Source organism: Megalopta genalis, chromosome 1, assembly GCF_051020955.1.
Source record: "Megalopta genalis isolate 19385.01 chromosome 1, iyMegGena1_principal, whole genome shotgun sequence".
NCBI classification, from domain to species: Eukaryota; Metazoa; Arthropoda; class Insecta; order Hymenoptera; family Halictidae; genus Megalopta; species Megalopta genalis.
In genome coordinates this window covers 36,381,599-36,404,584 of record NC_135013.1, presented here as the reverse complement: position 1 = coordinate 36,404,584, position 22,986 = coordinate 36,381,599, and the positions used below count along the sequence as shown (strand labels likewise).

Here is a 22,986-nt window from a genome sequence, read left to right as displayed (position 1 = left end):
CATATAGTACACATCATTCTTACTACATCTTACACGCAGTATAAGTCGGTCATCATGCACATTACACGTAACATAGTCGCCCAAGTTTAAATATACATATCATTATCATTAATAGACCGCGGATTTTATGCATTCATGTCGAAAATGAGTAGCTGACATAAAATTGTGAAGACATAGGAAGAATTTAATAATATCGTTACACTCTTCACAACCCCGATCAAAATTATTAACGGAAGCAATCTATTTTTATCTAATTTACGTTGTTTACAAGCGTCCCGAGGAATTTTTTATTTTACATAAAGATCCGCGGTCTAATTATATTACATCCAGCGTAAATCTGTTTACGCAACAGCGTTAGAACTTAACCATTGGACAACATTTTAATAATCGCGCCGGATGCAATCGTGACGGATGTGAGAAAGAATCAATCCACCGACCTTCCCGTCCACGCACGTACACTGTGGTTTAACATCCACGATCCTCGTTTCAACAATTTTTAAACTACGATCCGCCGTTTCCGAATAGAAATGTCTGTAAAAGGCCTGAAATGTTGAAACCGTCGAATTAATTATAAAATGAAAAATACATAACGAACGTTTCTTTTTTTTTATTTTTTTGTTAAACAATTACACAACTGTTGAGCTGGCCTGTACATAGCCAAGTAGTAACCAACGAACAATGGGGTCGGTTACGATGATGACGACGACGACGACGACGACGACGACGATGATAATGTCGGACAGAGAAGAGCCTCGGTGGCGATGATGCCGATGGTAATGGTGGTGACCGTGATGGTTAAGGGAATGTAACGGGACGAAGTTCGTACGAGCGGTACATCGGGGAACCGAAGCCGGCTCTCTCGCAGACTGTTGCCCGCGTTTATCGCTCGCCGTTCCGTTTGTTTCCGAATCGTTAACCGAATATCGTTATCTATTCAATTAAAACAGTTTTCACGGGGTCTCGGTATCTCTGCTCGTTACAGCCCGTATAACTCTGCCCGATGGGAGGAGAAGTCGTAAATATCGTTTAATCGAGTTTTATCGGTCGGCTCTCTCTCTCGCGGTCGCACGCGTGATCGAACGGATCGCACGGCCGTTAGATCCCCATCGATTCGCTTTCGTGGTTCTTAACCGAATTTCCCGTTATTAGAGCAAAACGATTCGTCAATCCGCGTCGGTGCACCGCCTCGCATTCGCGACGCCTTTCGTAGGCTCCTTCAATCCTTGGACGCCGGATATTTTTGAGTAGTTGCAGCAGCCATGGCTGGGTCCATTCAAATCTTACGAATTTGTATGCTTTTAAACGCGTTTTATCGGGGCCAAAGTTAATCCTTTAATTAGCCTCGATATTAATAGTTGAGCCACGAAATTAGGATTTAGGTGGAATCCTTGTGACTCTGGGTCAAAATGATCCCGACGCCCGCTAATCGAGGGTTAACGAGACCGAAGGATGACTAATTCGACCCCTAATCACACCGGGCCCCTATACCGTCGTTAATGCGACGACGCCTCGAAAATTGTTTAGTCAAACACAGCTGAAGCGGCCTGTTAATCACACCGACGAGGACCGTTTATTTTCGGAGCCGTAGACTCTATAATACGTGCCACTAAGGCCCCGGACTGCTAGCTATCATCGGTAGGAATCATTGGCGCTTCTTATGCCGGGCATTTACAAACTCTTGCCGGTTGTTGCATCACGATTAATACGTATGACGTGGTACGCGTCGTTAACTACTCGCGAACACGGGTTCGTACGTACCTCGAGTCCCCTAAGTAGCCAGCAAAAAGCGAATAAGAAAATTCGTGCGTTCAGGCGTTCGTCGTCGTTTCCGCGAACACGAAGTTTCTTCTCGGTGGTAATAGGGGAATCTAGAGGAAGTATCTCGCGGATTCGTTACGAAGGTTCTATTGATAACCTGAATGGTATCCGAGCCGGCGGTGACGTTTCGCGTTCGACGCCAGAAAACGGCTCTTATTTCACGGCTCGCGTCGCCACGGGCGTCGAGCGTTTTTTCCCGTTCGGTCGAAAACTGGTCGAACACGGCGTGTCGCAGCCGGCGGTGGTGTGCGCGACTAAACAAATATGCCTAAGAGGTGGCTCGATGCCTGGTTATAACGTGCACCTTTCAAGGAACGCAATTGTGTACACAGTGCTCCGAATAATTCCCGCCGGTCCGCTGTGTCGCGCAGTTTTTTCTTCGGCGGGCTCTCCTCTAAAAAATCGTCCGTTCCGACAGCGTCTGAAATTTCCGCAACAATTTTCCGTCGGACGACAACGGGGAGAAGCGCAAACATGCGATTCTTGCAACATCGAAAGTCTCGCGAGCGGCTGTGAACGCTTCTCTGCCTGCCGCGCCTCTTTAGTAGTCTCATCGCTATCATAAAAACTGGAAAATTTAGCGCCACGAGTACCCTCCGGCTAATTACCATCCGATCGAAGCACCGTGCGCAGCCTCTAAGCATCCCGCAAGAGCGATTCCTGCGGGTCGGTCGTCTACTGTGTGCACGGCTGTCACTCGGTGTCCGACTGTTGGCTCGCGTTTCCTCGGCCAACTTTCCTGCACGGTTCATTGGGCGTACGTTCGGCAACACTCCCTTCTTCCCGGCGAACGGAGTGATACCGATCGCGAAAAAAGAACGAGGGAAAGGGGGGAAATGGCGAGAAGAGAAAGAGGAAGCGGCGAGAAGCGTCCGCGGAACAAGTCGCCGGCTACATATGTAGATAATAATGCTAACGCAAGGAGAAAAATTCCAGTTGATTCAACACACGGCTCCCTGACGTAACCGCGCGTCAAACGATATCGGCAAAGTAAACACAAACGCGCGACAGACATTTTTTCCTTTTTACTTCCCAGATCTTTTCTCGATACAATTTTCTTTACGTTCGCGAGCACTATATGCCGCTCCAGCTTCCCCCGGCGCGGCGGAGGTCATCAGATTTTGTTTTTCAATGACCGCGCGGGGAGAGGAGGAGGACGCGCAGCGCGATTAACAGCCAGCGTCCTTTTAGATCACGGCGGCGCGGCGTTCGCGCGCGACCGCTCTTCTGTGCGCGTCGCGTCTCTCGATTACGCGAGACGACTTTTTTACACGGACACCAGCCGGAGAGGACACTGAAAACGTTCTCCCAGATCGATAGGCATCATCTGCTTCGCGGCACTGTCGGTCGCGCGCGCGCCACGCCGCGGCACGCCACGCTCTCCTCTCTTCTCCTCGGCGCTCCGCGCTCCTCTCCTCTCCTCTCCTCTCGCGCCGGCTCCAGTTTTGCACAGCCGATTTAATCGAGCCGACCGGACCGGGAGAGTTTGCACGATTTTGTTACGTAATCCATTTATCAGGAACGCCGGAGGTTGCGCGCTCGGCGCGGCCGATGTCGAAAGAAGGAAGCGACGATCGAAACTCGCGGCACGACATTTCAGAAATCCTCGATCGCGAGCGAGAAGAACGAGCGCGGTCTCGCCTGCTCGCTCGCTCGCTCGCTCGCTCGCTGCTGCTTGCTCGGCCGCTCGCTCTCGCCCGTTAATGCACACGGTGTACCGCATCACGATGACGTGCCATTCACCGTGAAAACCATTCACTCAGGCTACTAACAAGGTCGAGCAAGGTCGAGCACAGCCATCCTGCATTTATATCGAATATACGAACGATATACGCGTGCACGTTTGTGGGTGGCCGCGCGCGATCCACGGAGGCATCCCAGCATCGCGGAGCCACCCGTCCTCCGCGTCGGTGTCTCTACGTGTATCGAGATTTGCGCGCGAAACCGACCGGAGAACCCGGTATCGATCCGAATGCGTAGAAAATGCTATTGATTCTCCCGGCCGACCCGCCGACCTCTTCTCCACGTTTGTATAGTCGCGAGGATTGAGGAGGCGGAGGCCAGGACCCCTCCTCTCTCTATCTCTCTCTCTCTTTTTCGCTCGCGGGATGTATCATCTGTTCGGACGCTGGCTCGCTTCCTGCTTCTCTTTTTTCTCTGACCTCTGCGCTGCGGGAAAAGGTTCTATTTCGCGTCTCGAGATTTCGTGTGGAACATTCGAGTGAGAGAGAGAGAGAGAGAGGGAGAGTGAGAGAGGCGATCCTGTTTGGTTTGAACGCGGACCATCTCTTTTGTCGTGGGACGATGATGGCCGACCTACCTGTCCGGAGCTGTTCCCAAGCCTTTTCCCTCGTCGCTAACCGATTCCGCCCTTTGGCCGGCCCGAGGAAAGTCGTCCCCGGCCACAACACGCGTCTCTCCGGCGGTCTTGGTGGAACAAACGTTGCGTACGTGACCGTGATTGGCCCGGTGAAGGGGTGAGGAGAGAATTACATAAAAGGCACGAACCGAGCGAGTCGCCTATTCGCCCAACCTACGTCCTCCAGGGTCGTACGCCCACGCTCATACCTCGTGCGTATCGTCTCGCGAGCTTATATGGATTATGTATGCAGTCGTTAGCGTGTATACGCGTGGAACGGTTTAGAGGGCTCCAGGATCCAGGCGATACGATTTTCGAATGTAGCGGCGGCGAGTGTTGCGCGCGGACGGGGCCCGAAACAGATGGACGGACGGACGGACGGACGGAGCGACGATGCCCGCGGATCGCTTATGCAACAGCCACTCGGAATTAATGGCCGCCTAGACGGTCTTTCCTTTTCTTTTTTTTTTCTTTTTTTTTTTTTTAAATGCCAAAATTAAGAGACGGGATGTACGCGAGGTTCTTAAATCGTGGGACCGTGTGTTGCATAAACATGACTCCGAAAATAGCGTTTTTGTAAGAGCCCCTCTCCGGCCTGCTCCTGGCATTTGTCGCGTCCGTCGTCTCGATTGGACGGGCACCTCCTCCGCGGCGGTTCTCTCGCACGCGGCAATCGATTCTTTTGTTCATAATTTATAATTGCGATTGATCGAGTTCGCCGATTGACCCTCGGACGGCGGGCGCGCCGGGTCCATTTGGACCCAGAGTTACAAACGTTCCGTCTAAATTCTGATTTTGTGACAGTCGCATGTGATCGTTAACTATTGATATTGAAACTAATAAAAGGATTAACTTTGGTCTCGACAAAAAGGTTTTGATAATATACAGATGGAAATGAATCGCGAAGATTCGAATGGTCCTGGCCGTGGCTGCCATAAATGCTCGAACATGTCCGCCGTCCAAAGGTTAAGCGCGCACGGTTTCCCGGGATTCCCGCATTTACCATTGTCTTGTTGCTGTTTTGCCGCGTAGATCACGAGAGGGAAGGATATGATAAGCTGTGGCCGATGAAGAAGAGAGCACGAGACAGAGCAGGAGCACGAGCAAGAGCAAGCGGCTTCGTCGAAGAAGTCGGAACGAAGCGACGACGAGGCGGCGGCAGCAATACCAATAAAAAGATCGACACTAGATCTGATGTTAGCGGACATTAACGGTAACTTGGCGGATCTGAGAAGCGAAGCGATGGCGTCGCAGAGGTTTTGTCTGCGCTGGAATAATCATCAAAGTAACCTACTCTCCGTTTTCGACCAACTACTCCATGACGAGTCGTTCGTCGACGTTACGCTGGCCGTTGAGGGTCAGCTACTCAGGGCACACAAAATGGTGCTGTCGGCGTGTAGCCCCTACTTTCAGGTAAGATCCTTCTACCCTGCCCTTCGACGTACTCTCGATGCCAGAACAGGAATAAAATCAAGTTTTAATGAATCGGATTCTGCACACCCTGGCATAAAGTTTTCGAACACCCTTTGAAACGCAACAACTTTTTAAAAACCGGACTAAATGGCTTGAATTTTTGTTTAACATTAAAGGGACTAGTTTACTGTACAAAGACTGAGAATATTTTTCTTCTAATTTTTCTATTACTTGGAATGACAACAAAATAAAAATTCTTCGTTTTTTAAATCCTTTTATCAGAACGCGGAATGGAAATTAAAAAAATGCGTCTTGCAGATCTCGGTAAGTTATATGCTTATTGAAAGTTTCGTTGATATCGGCTGACGCATACACAAATCACAGCCGCTAAAAGAATCCGCAAAATACTGCGATTTTCATGATCTTTAATTGTCTAAAGTTTTCGTAAGAATCTCGGATAAAGAAATTATAAAACGCGAGTTTCTTGTTTCCTTTTCCATTCCGAACAATTGCAATTTAAGAAAAACAGTAAACATTGCCATCTAAAAAAAAGTACAAGTCATTCGGTCCACTTCGGAAAAAGTTATTCTGTTTTAGATGGTGTCAGAATATTAACGCGAGCCGCTGTAAGTATTTCAGGTACACATTGTAAAATATATGCAATTTTAAACGCATACTATAATATTCGTCAAATCGATGAAATATTTCAACTAGTATTTCATTTAATACAGAAACAAATTGCTGTTCCAAACGAAGCATATGTAACACAGTTGAGAGTGAAGCAGTATTCGCAAATATTTGCGGCCACTGAACGTGTTGTTCTTGTGCGTGTTGCAGGCCCTTTTCGTCGGCCACCCCGACAAGCACCCGATAGTCATTCTCAAGGATGTCCCGTACGTGGACATGCGTAGCCTTCTGGATTTCATGTACCGCGGGGAGGTGAGCGTCGACCAGGACAGGCTGACCGCCTTCCTGAGAGTCGCTGAGTCCCTCAGGATAAAGGGCCTGACCGAGGTAAACGAGGACAAGTGCGACTTGCCTAGCATTACCTCGTCGTTGCTTGGAAATCAAAACACAGTACCTCCACCACCGCCGAGTCTACATAGAATAAACCAAATCGGGCCTCACCACCATGTCTCGCAGAAGAGGATGCACCACATGTCCAGCCATCCTCTCCTCGGCTCGGCGTTGTCCGCGCCGAAGAGGAAAAGGGGCAGGCCGAGGAAGCTGAGCGGCTCGTCGGACACGCCGATCGGCGAGATCTCCGGCCAGGAGATGCAGTCCTGCTCGGGCGCCGATCTCGTGCAGGGCTCGCCGGAGATGATGGAAATGAAGATGAGTATCGACTTTCAGAGCGGCGAGGGTAGTAGTAACACCGGTAGAAGCGGGAACGCTGGGAGCGCGTCGGCGGCCAACAACAACGTTAGCAGCAACAACGTCGGGAACTCGGGATCCGCGGCGACCAGCCTGGCATCCTCTTTGTCGTCGTCGAGAAAGGACGAGCCGACGGAGAACGGTACCGACACGCCGGAGTCGCTGACGCCTCGCGTCAAACGGGAACCTGAACCAACGCCTAGCACCTCTGCCCAAGGTAACCAGCCTCTCCTTGCTTCTTCTTTCTCTCTTTTCTCTTTCTCTCCCTCTATCTATATCTCTCTCTCTCTTTTTTCCCCTCGGTTCTTTTTTTTTCCGCTCGTTCTTTTGCTTAACGATTGCTCGAAAGTTCGATCGGCGATCGGCGCATTTAACCGGTTCGATTTGTACTTCAGCCTCTGACGAGACGTTCGCGCGGCCGCACAGTAGACAAGGGAGCGAAGGTTTCAAGCAAGGTAAGAGACACCATTTCAATCAGCTTTACTCGATCGACGGTTTGCGCCGCAATTCAATATAATCATTGTCTCTAACGCGTTCTTTCTCTGATCTATATTAGCACGAGCAAGTTTAACGTCTCATTCTCGTCGATAAAGAACGACGCGATTACAATTCTTGCAAGTTCACACATGGACTAACATGGACTCGGCTGTAAACTGTTCTTGGAATTTTTCTTTCACTATCTTTTTTTGTCTCTTTTTAGAACGGTAGCAAGAGGTATTCGTGTCAGCTATCCAAGTCAAATTTTTGCGTGGTCAGTGGTAAATCGTGGTGTCAGATGATGTATTAAATATGTAGAGGTTCCGAGAGAGTTCAACAATTTTATGTTATATATTTGGGTAATTAATGTGTAATTCCTGTTCGCTTGTAAACACCGTGGAACAGTTATTTAAAGCTTAATGGCTGTCCATTATTTAAATTACTGTCCACCGGTTACATGCTAATTGAATATTAACTCTTGAAAGTTGATATGCATTAGAAATGTGACAGCAATAAACGGGGAGAAGCTGTGCACACGTTTATTTGAAATATGCATTAAGATGTGTAATCCACTTTACATACCATTAGCATGGCACGTAGCAGCCCTCTTCCAAGCCGTGTGTATCAGTCGAATAAATTAGGGACCACGTGGCGATGGTACAAGAGATATTTTAACGAAACATCGTTACACGTATTTTCCGCGAAAAATTGTTGAACCGATCGACTTTCGTATTTAATTCATTATTATGCACATTTTGGTCGAACTGTGCGCAAAGATTTGAACCAAATATTTGATTGTACAACGATTACGATTCTATTTGGACACGAATTAAGGAACAGACTGTTGTACAGCATGGAATATTTGAATAGCATAAGAGAGAACAGCTTAGAAATCTATTTCAACGTAATCGAGTTTTCTCCTATAAATATCGAAATGAAATTGTACCGGTGCTGTATATTGTATTTTCGCACGATTCGTCGAGGTCGATCGACGGTGGTAGCTGCAATCGAATCTCCACTCAGTTTACAAGTCTTCCTGAGCCGTTGTTTCGATGCTTTAACAAGCGATCTGTATCACTTGCTCCATTCACGATTCTCTAACGAAACTTCGGGCATATAATTAACGAGGTCGATATAAAAGTAAAAAAAACAATTGAAACTGCTTTGTTACGATGTGCTAATGAATTTAATTTTTCAGAAATTGTCGTCTGTTAATTTTACCGTGTTCAACGTTGCGCGACTGCTAAACGAATGTGCACGAAACGCAGTATCGCGGCAACACATGTTTCCGGGGAGGCTATTTTTTGACCTTAGACTCAAGTACACTCAAAGCAAAAACCAAAAAAAAAGCAAAAAAAAATATAGGAAAAAAAACAGTAAAATATATATACATACACATATATATTCGAACTCGAGTCGATGAATTTGTTGACGAGCGCAATTCGTTAAGATGTTAACTCGCGGACGACGCCTGAGCTAGCATCCTTACATGAAATTAAGGTCAACAAATTTCGCAGAGAGTGTAACCAAAAAAAAAAAAAACAAAAAATATAATATATATATATCTATATAGAAATGTCCATGCATATGTGTGATTTGCGTCTGGAGCAGGTGAATAGGCTCCCAGGACGTTCATTACGTGTCACGGGTTTCTAAAAAATCGGTCTCTAAAGAACCGTTTCCTTTTTTCTATGCAACCCGAAACGAATCTTTCGGCACGGCCCCTAGAGCCGTGTATCGAAACGTATCGGAAACACGACGCGCACCGTGTTTTCATACGGGTTTTCGAGAACCATGCACGAGACCTACTTTGCGTGTCGCGTGTTAACCTGTGACGGCTCGAAAATCTAGAAAAAAATATATATATATAACAAAAAAAAAACACAGTAAAAGTAAACAAAAAAATACTACACTATATATATATATATATAAAAGTAAAGTAACAAAACGTGTAATAATGCTGTAATCGTGTAATAATCGAAACCAGAACAAAAAAAAATATGTATACATATACAGATATTTATATATATTACATAAATATATATATAGAATATACATATATATACACGAAAGAAAGTCGAGCGTGTACGAGAGATAAAGGAAGCTGTTGTCTCGTTGAACCCATCTTAATAACGTTTGCCGCTCCTACGAAAACGACGAGACGTTCGAGCGGAACTAAAAAACGTGCCAAACAAACACACAAAGATATATATTCCCTTTGAATGCTGTAGCCTCCAAAAATCTTACCTAACCACCCACCGATATTCTTGTTTACGGAAAAGATAAAGAGAAATCTATATATATAAAAGCACATATGTATTTATATATACGTATATATATATATATACATATATATACATACCCATGTAATTTATGCTCGGCCAATGCGCAGCGCCTCGTTCCTTTTCTTCTTACGCTTATTATCTTGTTCCACCTGTACGTCTATTTATATATATATAGATACACGTATGTATATATATATTTATATACATTTTCTATTTACTATCATCTTTTTTACTTAACCCCTTCTCTCGAGAATACCCTACTTTTATATATCTGTACAAAATACACGCGCATCCTTATATCCATTCATACACAGACATATTACACGAAACACTTACACACATCTACACACGCAGAACATCTATACAGACATACATATATAAATATATGTATATATATACAAGTATATATAAATATATTTATATATATATATATTTATCATATTCATTCCTCGCACGAATGAGAAACGCTTCGCTGCCATTGGCCACTTGGTAAAAGGAGGGGGTGGAGCCAGCTTTTAGCGGTGCTTACTTTTTTTCTGATTTTTATTTAAACGCTGGTTAACTTCTTTTTTTTTCTCACGTTCGTTCGTTGTGTTAAGGAAAAAGTTGTTCAACTATAATATATATATTATATACACACGCAACTTTTGTGATACATTGCTGTATACTTTTTTTTACATACATACATATATATATAATATTTACATATATATGTGTATATATGCACACGTATGTATATATGTGTGTGTGTTTCCCGAACCATATTGTGACCACGGACCGCGGTGCAGTTTCTGTGGATAGACGACGATTAACCGTTTCACGAAGAAGTGCGCGCGTAATTCACTGTTTCACGGACAACGAACGTCGGCAGGTTATCGCTACCGGCTACTCTTGCGTTCTTCTCGTTGCCTAGATTTCAAGTAATTCAGGACAGAGGAATCAGAAACGGAGAAACGACACAGAGATAGAGAGAGAGAGAGAGGGATATAGAACTATAAATACATATATATATTTACACACACCGACAAATAAATATGTATGTGTTTGATGATATCTACGAGAGAGAGAGCGAGAGAGAGAGAGAAAAGTAAGGAATAAAAATCAAGCAAAAAAAAAATACAACAAGTAGAAGAAAATAGAACAGACACATAGGACGAAAAGAGAAAAACATACGTTGAAATGAAAAGAGCGCGAGAGAGAAAGAGAGAGAGAGAAAGATTTTGAGAGACTGAAAGAAAGTAAGAGAGAAAGAGAGTGAGAGAACGAGATATCAGAAACTATCGAGAGTGGGGCGTCGTACGTTTTTGTTTTTGTTTCCATATTACATACGTTCCTTCGAGAGAGAATTTAGAGAAATAAGAGAGAGAGAGAGAAAAAAAATATGTAAAAAGAGATAGATAGATAAGAGAGAAAGATATAATGAAATTTCAGAAAAAAAAAGAAAACCGAAAGTATGAAAAGAAATTCCAGAAATCTAATGTCCACTGACGTACGTACGCACGCACACACGTATACACACACGCGCGCGCGCACGTGACAAAGTGCTTCGAAGATGTCGAAGATGATCGTTCGGTAGTGACCGTGAAACGTGTTGCTTTGTTCTCTTTGCGCAGGTGAGTTGAGATTATCTGAATCACCATTCGATCTCTGAGAGATTACCTTTGCGCGGGGGAAGCGAGGGAACTAGGGGAGGCCAGCCGCTCAAAAATCTGAAACCGTTTCGAAATGCCAGAATCTACATATATATATATATACGTAATATATATATACATATACCATATATATATATATCTCATCTAAGAGAAAGTCGATATAACAAAATATATATATAACCGAAACAAAAAAAAAAGTAACAAGTAAAGAATCTGATGTACAGAAAAGCCAAAAGCGGACATAAATAATATGTTTAAACGTGTTGTGATCATGTTGCATCGAAGAAGAGAGAACGTTGCTTCTTCTCCGAGCGTCCTCGATCTCGATGGATCGTCTTCCCGTAGTAAATAAAATCGATATTACATACGCATAGAAATCATATACGTATAATAATAATCATAATAATCATAATAATAATAATACAAAAAAAAAATACGTAAGATGGATGTTGTAACGATTCAGACTGACGGGACGTACGGACGGATCGAAGTATACAAGGGGGGGGGGGGTGCTCTTTTTTCCGGAGTGTTGTGTACACGTGAATATATCCATTTTGAGAAAACGGTCGCATATCGTTCGTCCTCTTTGGCTGAGTGTTGTGTACGTGTGGCTGTGTGTGTGTGTGCGTTTGCATACTTTCGATATAGTAGCGATAGATGAATGCGAACGGATCGGGGTGAACGGGGTTAGACAGGATTAAAGAAAGAGAAAAGGCGAGCGAGAAAGGGCGAAAGAGAGAGAGAGAGAGAGAGAGAGAGAGAGAGAGAGAGAGAGAGCATGAAAGACAGAAGAGTCTAGGGGTTGGGTAAGGGGGTGAGAAGAAAGTTAAACGGTGTAAGTCTGCCGCGAGGGTGGAGAACGCTGGTTGTGTGGTAAGTGGAGAGAAAGGGGTGAATGGGAGAGAGAGTGCGAGAGAGTACGAACGTGGAAGCGTCTGCGAGAGAGGAGAGACGGAGGGTTGTATATGGGTGCGCGTAGTGATCCATTTGCAAGAAAGGCAGAAAGAGAGAGGGTTCGTTGAGTCGCTGAAATGCCCTCTTCGTGGTATGGCGACGCGGGACCGGTAACAGTCCTCTTGGCAGCCGTACCCGATCGAGGCAAAGCCGCGATCAACGTGTAGGCGAGAGCGTGCGTGAGAGCGAAAGAATCTGAAGAGGGAATGACGACGGGATCATACACGGGGTCTGGGGACACGGAAAAAGCGGATTGCGGCATAAAACACTTTAACTTTGGGAGACAGAGTTGACGGACAGTCGGTTCGAATACGGTGACTCTTTTTTGCTGGCTCTACCCTTCCTCTTGCTTCCCCCCACAAATATTAGTAAATACGTTATATATATAATATCAGTATATACAATAATTATATACACAATATTTATATACATTACTGTTAATTATACATAATGTATTTGACATACTGTACTTAAGTCTACTAGAGAGTATACGTATACATTTATATATACAGTTGTATATGCATGTGTGCATATGTCCATATATCTAGATCCATGTGTCCATATATCTGGATATATGTATCCATATATCTAGATAGATGTATCCATATGTGTCTAGATATGTACGTCCATATATCTAGGTTTATGTGTGTCCATACATCTGGATGCATATATCCGTATTGTATACATATAGAAATATATATATATGTACGTGTATATAGATACATATAAGTTTACATAGGTCTATATAAGTAGTAAGTTAGGTGGCGTCGAGAACTGTTTAAAGGAGAGAGCTTTCTTCGTTTCAGACTCGGAGGAGACGTCGAGTGGCGGTGGCTCCCAGTCACCGACTCATATTCGCATCAATTTCGAGCGATGCTTTCGCAAGGAATACAGCGCGTCGTCGCTTCAGGGGAAAACGTCGTCGTCGTCGTCGGCCGCCGCGGCCGCGGCCATGGAGGACTCGCAGCAATACTCTGACTCCGAGTCAGAGCAGAAGGTGTCGAAAGACAATCTGAGCAGTGCCATATTCAATCTGGTCGCCGGTGAGTCGGAGATCAGTCAGAGCGACTTCGAAGGATCGTTTAAGGTCGAGAACGAGAGAACGGAGGGCTCGGTGCGGGACTTCTGCGTGAAGGAGGGCGACGTATACCGGTGTACCGTATGCCATCGTACCTATACACACATCAGTAACTTCTGCCGGCACTACGTCACCTCACACAAGCCTAACGTCAAGTACTATCCTTGTCCGGTTTGCTTCAAGGAGTTCACGCGGAAAGACAACATGGTCGCCCACGTAAAGATCATACATAGCCTTAAGCCGCATATGAGTCTTAGCAGCAGCGGGAGCAGTAGTATGGGCCAGCAACGGTAGACCGTTGTTGCCGCCGCAGCGTCTTCTCTTCTCAGGCTACGTTCCCTAGCTCTTCCCTATTCTGTCTCTTGAGAACAACAGCAAAAAGCATAACAGAGAAACGATAGAAAGAAGGAAAGAAAGAATGAAAGATGGATGGAAAGAAGGATGGATAATCCACCGGACAAACGACCGTGCAATCGTCGATAAACTAAATTGTTGAAGACAAATCGTTGATCGATTTTTCCCCTGGTAAGAGGCGGGGAACGTTGCGCAACGAAGAAGCGAGAACCACGAGAAGCTCAAATGAGATGCGAGCGCGTGTGTCCGCTGGCTCGCGGGGTGTGAACCCGTCGCTGTGAAACAGCAACCGAAATTACCAACCGAACGTAGGGAGAACGAACAGACGAGTCATTCGGTAGTCTACGGCACAGGGTCGGTTTTCGGTGGGGGTTCAGAAATTGTTATACATATACAAATTGTTATATATATATATATATATTATATATATTATTCGCTTGCGACGTTCTGTCCTCGACGCTGAGGAAACTGAATCACGGCCTCGTGGCCATTCGCAGCTCAAAACGGTTTCCTCCTCGCGGACGACGATACGTGCGAATTTTTAATAAATTTATGATATTAAAAGGTAGCAGCTAAACAGGGTGAACCTGAATCGTATTTTGGCGCGGGCAATCAAACGTTTTACAAATGTCTGCTCGTTCTCTCTGGAATTCGTCGGAAGGGGTTCACCGACGTCGACCAGAACGCTCCCTATCTCGAGGAACGAAATTGCGCGCGTGACACGCAACGGGCATTAAGTTACAAATGAAACGAGCTTTACCGCGTGTCTCCTCGGATCGGAGGAGTCGCGGACACATAGAGAACCATGGGAGGAGAAATGAAAGATAAAAATGAATGGAGAATTAAGACAAAGAGTTTATATATGATCGAACCGAACCAGTGTACTCGTTTAATCGTCTCAACGTAGTTCTGCGACGACGGGGATCAGTTAAGTTAGAATTCTAAATATGAAGTACATCGCGGAAAGGAAACGCGAGTCCAAATCAACAAAGAATATATTTGCTATTCTGTGACTGTTATATTACGGAGAGAATCAAACGTGTCGCATGTAGCTCGTTCAAGATGCATACGTTTTATTGAGTAATAAGAAACGGAGGACAGTACATGCACACAAATGGACACACCACTGTACACACGCATATATACACACACGTGCATACATACATACATACATACATACATACATACACACACACATACATACATTTATACGTATACATAAGACGAACACAAACGTATACACAGACACACGATATAAATAAGGGAACCACGTAGACTGAGTAAATGCAATATATATGTACGATGACCGTTCGCCATGTTGTTGAGCCGTTGAGCTGTTGTCAAGCTGTCGAGCCTGATTCGGAGCTATATAGTAGTTGTAATAGGGAGCTGTAAGGTGGCAAAGGAGTCCGTGGTTAGGGCCAGGGGGAGAGGAACGCGAAGGATGGTTAATGGGGAAATTAATGGAACGGGACATGCAATTCTTGAAAGACTGCAGAGGGACGGTTTTAACGACACCAAATACAAGATAGTACTGACATTGGATAGACTGAAGGCACTTTAGTAGTAACTTAACGCCGTATCGTACTGTACCGTACTCGATTGAACAAAAGTGCACGTGCTCGCTTGTTAACGCTTGATGAAACAGTTTTAACTGTGCGTACTGTATATTGTATAATATAGATATATTCATCTGTTGATTATATTACGGGATATATCATCCGCGGATCGGGTGTAGATCGCGACACGACCACACCTTTTCGGACACGGCAATCATGCGAAATTTCTTGCAACGCGAAAATTTCTCGAATCACAACCGATCGACGACGAACGTTCGATTTACCATATGTTTCTGTAAATAAGAAACCGACCAACTCGGGGCGAGGACGTGTATATCCAGGGTCGTAGAAATTGTTATTGTTAAAAGTGTTCGTTCTTGCCTCGCATGTTGCGGATCGCGCGCGTCCGACGACAAAACACGCGGTCGCGAATATCGCGATCCTCGATCGGAACCGACGCGACGATCGATTTTCTCGCGACCGGAGAGAAATGTGTTCCTTAGAACGTATATATCTTGTTTCTTTTAATCCGCGTCGGAGCTCTATCGCGCACGGAAACACACACATACACACACACACGTCGAAACATGAATCGATGATTTATTGTTCAAGAGGGATACGGCTACAGTGATGGTATCTAGGCTTAGTCGTGAGAGACAGCACTAAAAATATGATCGTAGCTTACTATATTTTGCACTTTTCACTTTGTCGAATCCTCTCTAGTCGAAAACAAACCTTCGTTCATAGACCGTTGTTAGATATATGAACGGACCTTGCATGAATCGAGGGAGAGGACGCGAGAACGATTTATATACAAATTTTTTCATTAGTTGGGCATAGACATTAGACGACTAGAGGCTATATAATAATAATTATAAATATTATCACAGCTACTATTAATTAATTAATTAATTAATTAATTACCGTAAACGGAGACCTTCGTTGTTATTTTAATACGTGGGATTTAATAATAAGACAATGGGGGTGATGAGTGAACGGAGGAGAGATAAGCACAGATACACAGATTGGGGAGGAGAAGCAGACAGAGAGAACAGGCGAGGCAAAGAGATGGAGAGAAAGGATTTCACGCGATGATTCGCGCGATGAGCGTGTGCACGATCGCCCACGATTGACCAGTGTTGTTCGTTCGTTATTCAAGAGATATCTAGCGTTGCAAAGATATAAAAGGAAACTTTAGATGATAAGGGAGAAGGGGGCGAGGCGAGAAATCGCGTGTTCCCGATCGCAATTACGCGTACTTTTAGGCAGATATAGAGGGATATATCATTTTAGTTAGGCAGGCAGCAAAGATAGTAGAGTAGCTAATAAAACAAAAAACGTAAAAGAAACGACATAGGAAACGAGAGAGGGATAACTAAAAAGCATTATTTAGCGAGAGTGGGGAAACGGAGACGACGACGAAGACGAAGGGTATTTTAGCGTTTCTGATCATGTGTGGACCGTGCCGCTGACTCGCAGATCAATAATAAGTACGTACGTAATACGCTCTCAGGTCAATTATTTTCAAAATTGTTGTTCAGATTCATGGACCAAAGAGTGTCCGCTCGCGGAACGCGATCGCGTGGGCGGATTATTTTCGGCGAGCGAAAAGTCGTTTTCTTACGGGGAGAAGCAAAAAAAAAATAAAATAAAATAAAATGGGATGAGGCGAGGTCAATGGGGGGTGTGTCCGGGGGATAAAAATGAAATTGTTCTCGAGGGCGGGGATAGTGTCACGGGGTCCGGTCTTGGTGAAATTGTTGTGTTCAAAATGATGGGTTAACGCGAAAGCCCGTCCAAAGCGGAAACATGAAGCAAGTAGTAGAAGGCGGGGGATGGGGTGGGTAAACTGAGTATAATAGTTAACGATAAATAGAAATATAAAAGTGCAAAGAGGCAGCGGCTGAACAGCTTATATATCGATTTAAAGTAAAGATGAAACAAAATAATAATTAAAGTAATACACTCACATTTGATAATCACTGAGAGGCTAAGACTAACTCAATTTTAGATGTCGGGCAAAGGAGAATATACGATTCGTGGAGGCGAAGCAGAAGCGGTGTGTATGTGCGCGCTTGTTGACCGTCGAAGGGGATGGAGAAAATCTAATTCGGTGGGGGAGTGGTACAGTGAAACAAAAAAATGCAAACAGGGATACACGCATGGGAAGCTCTCGGATCGCCTAAGCGCAGACGAAAATAAGTTGTGTATTTGCCAAATCGATGAAAATCCCGTGGAATATATCTGTCGACCACTTGGTTAACGATTACTTTTTATCAGAGGCCAGGGACACACGACGGTTCCCGGCGCTTTTTAAATCGGGGGCCTTCCGCAGTAGCGCGTTTTTAGGAAAATCCGGTTTTCTTCGTCCGTAAATGACCAAAATGAAAAGAGTGTTAGTTTACCCTAGTCGACTTTTACGTGAGAAATCGCTCAAGAGTTCATTGAAAAAGGGCGCTTCTGTTTTCTAATGTTTGTTGAAGACGTGCTTGTCTTGTTTGAAATTTTATTCATCGCATAATATATATATATAATTCCGTTGAATATTTTATTAATCGTTACGAAGTGGCGAAACAAAAGAAAAGAATAATGGATAACGGATGTACGCGCGCGAAACGGAATACGGAAATAAGGGTTGCTCCGCGCGTTGTTACACGATCGAAGACAGTTGCAGAGAATTTGGTTGCGGACGAGATTCGCGTTCGGTCCGCGTGACCGCGTAGCAGAAAGCCCCGGTGTTTCCCGTTCACGTCGAATTCCTTACTGGTATCTTAAGGCTCGTGATATCAGGGTAATAAACTGATACGTACTAAAAGAAATTGTTGAAATTTAGCAATTGATCTTGAAGCTTGCTACGAAAATTTTATCGTACAACATTCGCTCACGTTCGTTGCCTTTAAATGTTGTTAATCTTTAGAGTTAAGGTTGTAAAAAGAGAAATTCATGTTGCCAATCAGTAAAACTTAGTGGTATTCGGGGGCGCAGGGTCGTCGGGAGAGGCGTGTCTTGGAGGCCAAGGGTTTACGCGATCGTTTCGAGGTCCTTGGTGTTCGTACAAAATTAGTGTTCAAATTGTAAAAAGTGTTCATAGCTAAAGGGAAAAACAAACGTTGAAATGTTATAAGGGATTGATTGCGGGAAGCGCCGTGCTCCTTCTGCTCGCGTCACGCGCACTTACGTTTTCGAGTCGAGTGGACATTGATTGACAAAAGATGAAATTTTGTTACGAGAACTATTTGTTGATTCGGTCGCGGAAGAAAATTTCGGACAAATCTGCAGCTGTCTTTTCAAAATAGGAAGAAAAAAAAGAAGACGAACGGGGAGAGAAAGGAAAAAATAATACGATATCTTTGAGCTAATTATGTTTTAATCGCAAAGCGAATTTCTCACGCTAATCGAGGGTAGGATGATCGTTGAGGTCTCGTTGATGAGTTTCGTGTTGAACATATTTTAATTAATTTATAAGTCTACGGACATTGCGGGTGGATACGGGGGATGGAAAATAAAAAAAAGCAAGCAAATTTTAAATATAATATATTATATTTATGCGTGGCTCTTGCAACGGCGACACAGCGCGGATTTGAGCGCGGTTCTCGTCTTTTTATTATCGTCCCTTTTCGAGCGGGGCCACCAGTCAATAACCGATTATAATAAGTTTTTTTTTCACGATGTTACATCGGCGACGACCGCCGTTGCAAGAGTTCATCGCGAGAGAGTAACCGACGGGGGTGGGGGAGAGAGAGAAAGAGAGAGACAGGTAAATTACGAGGCTTAAAAAGCAGACTGTACTATTGGATAGATTTTAATATATATATTAAATATAAATATATATAAATATAAATATATATATACATAAACATATATATATATATATATTAAAGAAGAAAAGAATCATAGTTTATTATCGCAAAATGAATTACACGCATATGTACACAGAACACGTATACAAAGAGAGAGAGAGTGTGTGAGAGAATGAGTGTGTGCGAGTGTGTGAGAGAGGGAGTGACAGTGAGAAAATGTGAGAGAAACAATGAGGAACAAGAGAAAAAATGTATACAAAATTACGCGAGAAAGCGTAAAGATGGTACATATATATATGTATATATATACATATACAGATATATATGTATATGTACATATATATTAATATTATTGCGATGATTATTATTAATATTATTACGATTATTATCATTATTATTATTATATATTATATATATATAAACAAAAGTTATATCGAATATATTTTAGCGCTAGTTGATAATACCTATTAACGTCGTTGCAGTTTTTGAAATGATGCGTCAGAAAATGAGAGTTGATAAAAAAAATATGATGACGAAGAAGACGATGAAAGGATAATGAAGAATACGTGGTTATGACTTTTAACTTTATATATAAATACGTTGAATTAACGTACTTCAGTGGGATCCAATAATATTGTAGCGGTGTAATCCCCGATTTGGTGCCTTTTTAAGCGACATAAATAATGACGATGAAAAAAAAAATGGAAAAAAAGGAGGAATGAATGACGGTAAATAACGAAGACGTTGAAGAGAGAAGGGCGGAGAGGCAGACGAGAAGGTAAAATAAAATTAATTGTTATCGAAGGCGCGGTCGCAGGTGCGCGTGTATATCCCCCTTTTTTAAAAAGAAAAGTGACAAAAAAAAGAGAGATGATGATGACGACGAAGATGAAGAAGAATGAAAGCGCGCCCGACGATCGCAAATCTTAGTGCCAAATAAGTGAGACCTTGTCGTAAAACGAGTGTTATAAGCAAACAAAAAAAAAATGGAATAATGAAAATGAAACAAAAGGTGAAATTTTATAGGGAACTTTTTAGAGAAGATGAAGTCTTTTCTGACGCTGGGTAGACTTAGTATATTTTATATGCACTGATTGTTTGATTATGACTATCGATAATAAAAAGAACGGTGTTCAATAGATTATAACCGAGGGGTTTTTAAGTCTCGCTGTGTACCGACTTGTCTCACACAGACACACAGAGAAAATACACACATGCACACACGCATTCACGTTTCCGTTTTTCGTTGTGCGCGCGAACGCATGCTCACGTAGCATGCACACTTTGCAAATGTGCGTCGCGTGCTCGACTCGCCGAGATTCGTACAGAAAATTGGTTAACAAAATTCGAACGAAGAAAAGTGAAACAATTTTAGTGAAACAATTCATCGAAAATTGGTTGTGCCAATCGCACTCGAATCATGGAAAAGAACACGAACCTCGAAGGGTTTTGCGCGTCGCGCGAAACGTACACAACGCGCATCGAAGTGTCGCGGTAACAAGCGCCTCCGAGGAAGATTCGGTGTCTGCCTCGGCGATCTTTAGCGGCCAGTTTTGTTGTTTGACATTTAACCGAATAATAATGATTCACTCTTGTGATACCGACTGCGTGGAACCGAGTTTCTTGTACCGAAGCTTCATCCATTAACTGCAATAATACTTGAGTAAATTCCAGCTGCCACGCGTTACTTTAATTTCTCACAATACAAACAACCACCGTGTATACTTCTTCTATTCGACCCCGATTTATCATTTTGTTACTGCGTCAACCGACGATTTTCCTGCGTTGTTGTTTATGATTTTCTTGGACTCGTCGTCGGACTCCTCGCGTCGAGGAGGCGGACGATGGGGGAACAGGAGAATGCGAGGAAAGAAACAGTGGTGGAAACAAGGGAATGAGAGAGTGTTACGAAGCTGGATTACCGAGAACCGTACAAAGAGTACACACGAGAACAAACGAATTTTGTGCGTTTTCTTCCTTCTTTTTGTAAAGTTAAGTGGCCTCTGGATTGTTTTCCGAATTGTACACGCTTGTCGAGGAAACTAAAGCGGACCGATCGCATTGAACCGAAACGAAGGTAACTACCAATCACGCCCGTACGGCGCAGTAGACGTGCAGTAGATATTTCTCACACATTTGATTTTTCTTTTCATCACTTCCTTTCGTTGCGTTTCGTTGTCGTTTCCGTTATTATGCGTTACAAACCGCACGCACGCGTATGTGGAACGCGAGGCGTCCCGAGTCGAGCAGAAACTCCGCGGCTCTTCATTAAAATCACAACTGGAATCCGTCGCCCCGGGTTGCGCCGACCATTTCGCGGACGAATATTTTGGGCGACGAACCACCGTAAAAGTGCCATAAAGTACCTTCGAATCGACAAACGTGTTCACCGCGTGTCCTGCTCGTGTCTCATCTCGGACGGCGTATGTGTCAATCGCGTTCCACAGACGCGACTTACGTAGATATTTCTCATTAGTCGTTTGAAACGATCGATCACCACCGCCCCTGTGTGTATCTATCTCGATAAGTCCATGTAGACACACCAATATATACAGACACACACACACACATACAGCCACATACGACCATTTAAAGACAGAATGCCGAGAAACACACCAAAATTGAGAATTCCCGCACTCTCACCACGGAGCACCGTTACACTTAGCCAAAAATTACTTTTATTTAGTTTCGTTTTAGCGATGTTTTCGTGGATGCGTCTCGTTGGCCCAAGCGCAGTCGCTGACGCACACGACTCTCATTAGTTACTGGATTACCTTTGTAGAGAATGTCAGCCGTAATCAGTACGCAGCGGACTTGACCGTGCCAACGCAGACGATCATTAGATGTTAAGATTCCCTGGTCGCGGATGGTGCGAGCGGAAGCCGATTGAAATTTCCCACGATGAAAACCGGGGGGAATGGCGAAAAGTAAAACGGATGCGCTCGAACAGCCAGCCGCGGCAGGGAAGACAGCGATTATTATTTTTTATGGACTTTTGTTTTGCATGTTGCGTACGCGTATTGTTGATTTATTATTTTTACTGTCCGGACAATTCGAAGGAAAGTGAAACATTTGGAGAACAACAGAAAGATAAATATATATATGTACATGGTTTGTTCGTTGCATTTAACTTTTTGATCTGTTTCTTTTTTTTTTATTCTCACGAGCCCGATGACGGTCACGAGAGACTCGTCGCTTCGTCGCACGCGTTTCATTGTCACGGTGCTCACGGGTCGCTCCGAGAAACGATGCGTTTCTGTAAACGCACACTAACCGGCGCGAATTTGTTCTCGCAAATTGGCTGCGTCGTTTCTTGTATCGATCAAGCTCCGTGAACGAAACACGACGGCGGAACTCTGTCGCATGACAGATTCGGTACACGACTGTCACGGCATTTATCACTTCGACGAAGTCAGCTTTTGGAAAGGTTCCAGGGCATCGTGCGGGAGTGTACCGAAAATCGGTCGCGCTGTTAACTTTGAAAACAATGTCGGACGGGATCGCCGGTATTTTTTTTTCGCTGGCCACGTTTAACTTCTCCTTGATTTCCTTTCTCTATTTTCTGTGAAAGTTGATAACGCCGGACGCCCGTTAAGAATTTTCAGCGTGGAATCGTCGGACTCTCCATGGAATCTATCGATGTATGCTACGTGTGTTACTTTTCTTTGTAGTTACAACCACTCGCGTTCGCGGAACGCGCGCGCGAGAGAGAAAGAGAGAGGCACATTTTGTCGCGCAACTTGTTTAAAAAAAAAAAAAGAACTGGTATGATCACACCTTTGTTTTTCTTGTTTTATCGACGTTACTTTTCTGTTATTTGGACGTTCCTCGAACCCGCAGATTCCTCCACCCGTTCGACCATC

At 44.0% G+C, this 22,986-nt stretch overlaps 1 protein-coding gene across 7 annotated transcripts in view; it reads left to right on the top strand.

The window, feature by feature from the left end:
* ttk (zinc finger and BTB domain-containing protein ttk) overlaps positions 1-22,986 on the top strand; it is a 59,362-nt gene that overhangs the window by 14,287 nt on the left and 22,089 nt on the right. For 6 of the 7 annotated variants that reach the window (XM_033483162.2, XM_033483163.2, XM_076521830.1 and 3 more), the window contains exons 2-4: positions 5,210-5,590; positions 6,428-7,181; positions 7,360-7,419. In XM_033483162.2, the coding sequence (XP_033339053.1) occupies positions 5,372-5,590; positions 6,428-7,181; positions 7,360-7,419 (1,033 nt within the window). In that variant the 5' untranslated portion in view covers positions 5,210-5,371. Of the gene's footprint in view, positions 1-5,209; positions 5,591-6,427; positions 7,182-7,359; positions 7,420-13,138; positions 22,238-22,986 lie in introns of those variants that run through there. The other variant, XM_076521987.1, reaches the window with a different exon arrangement.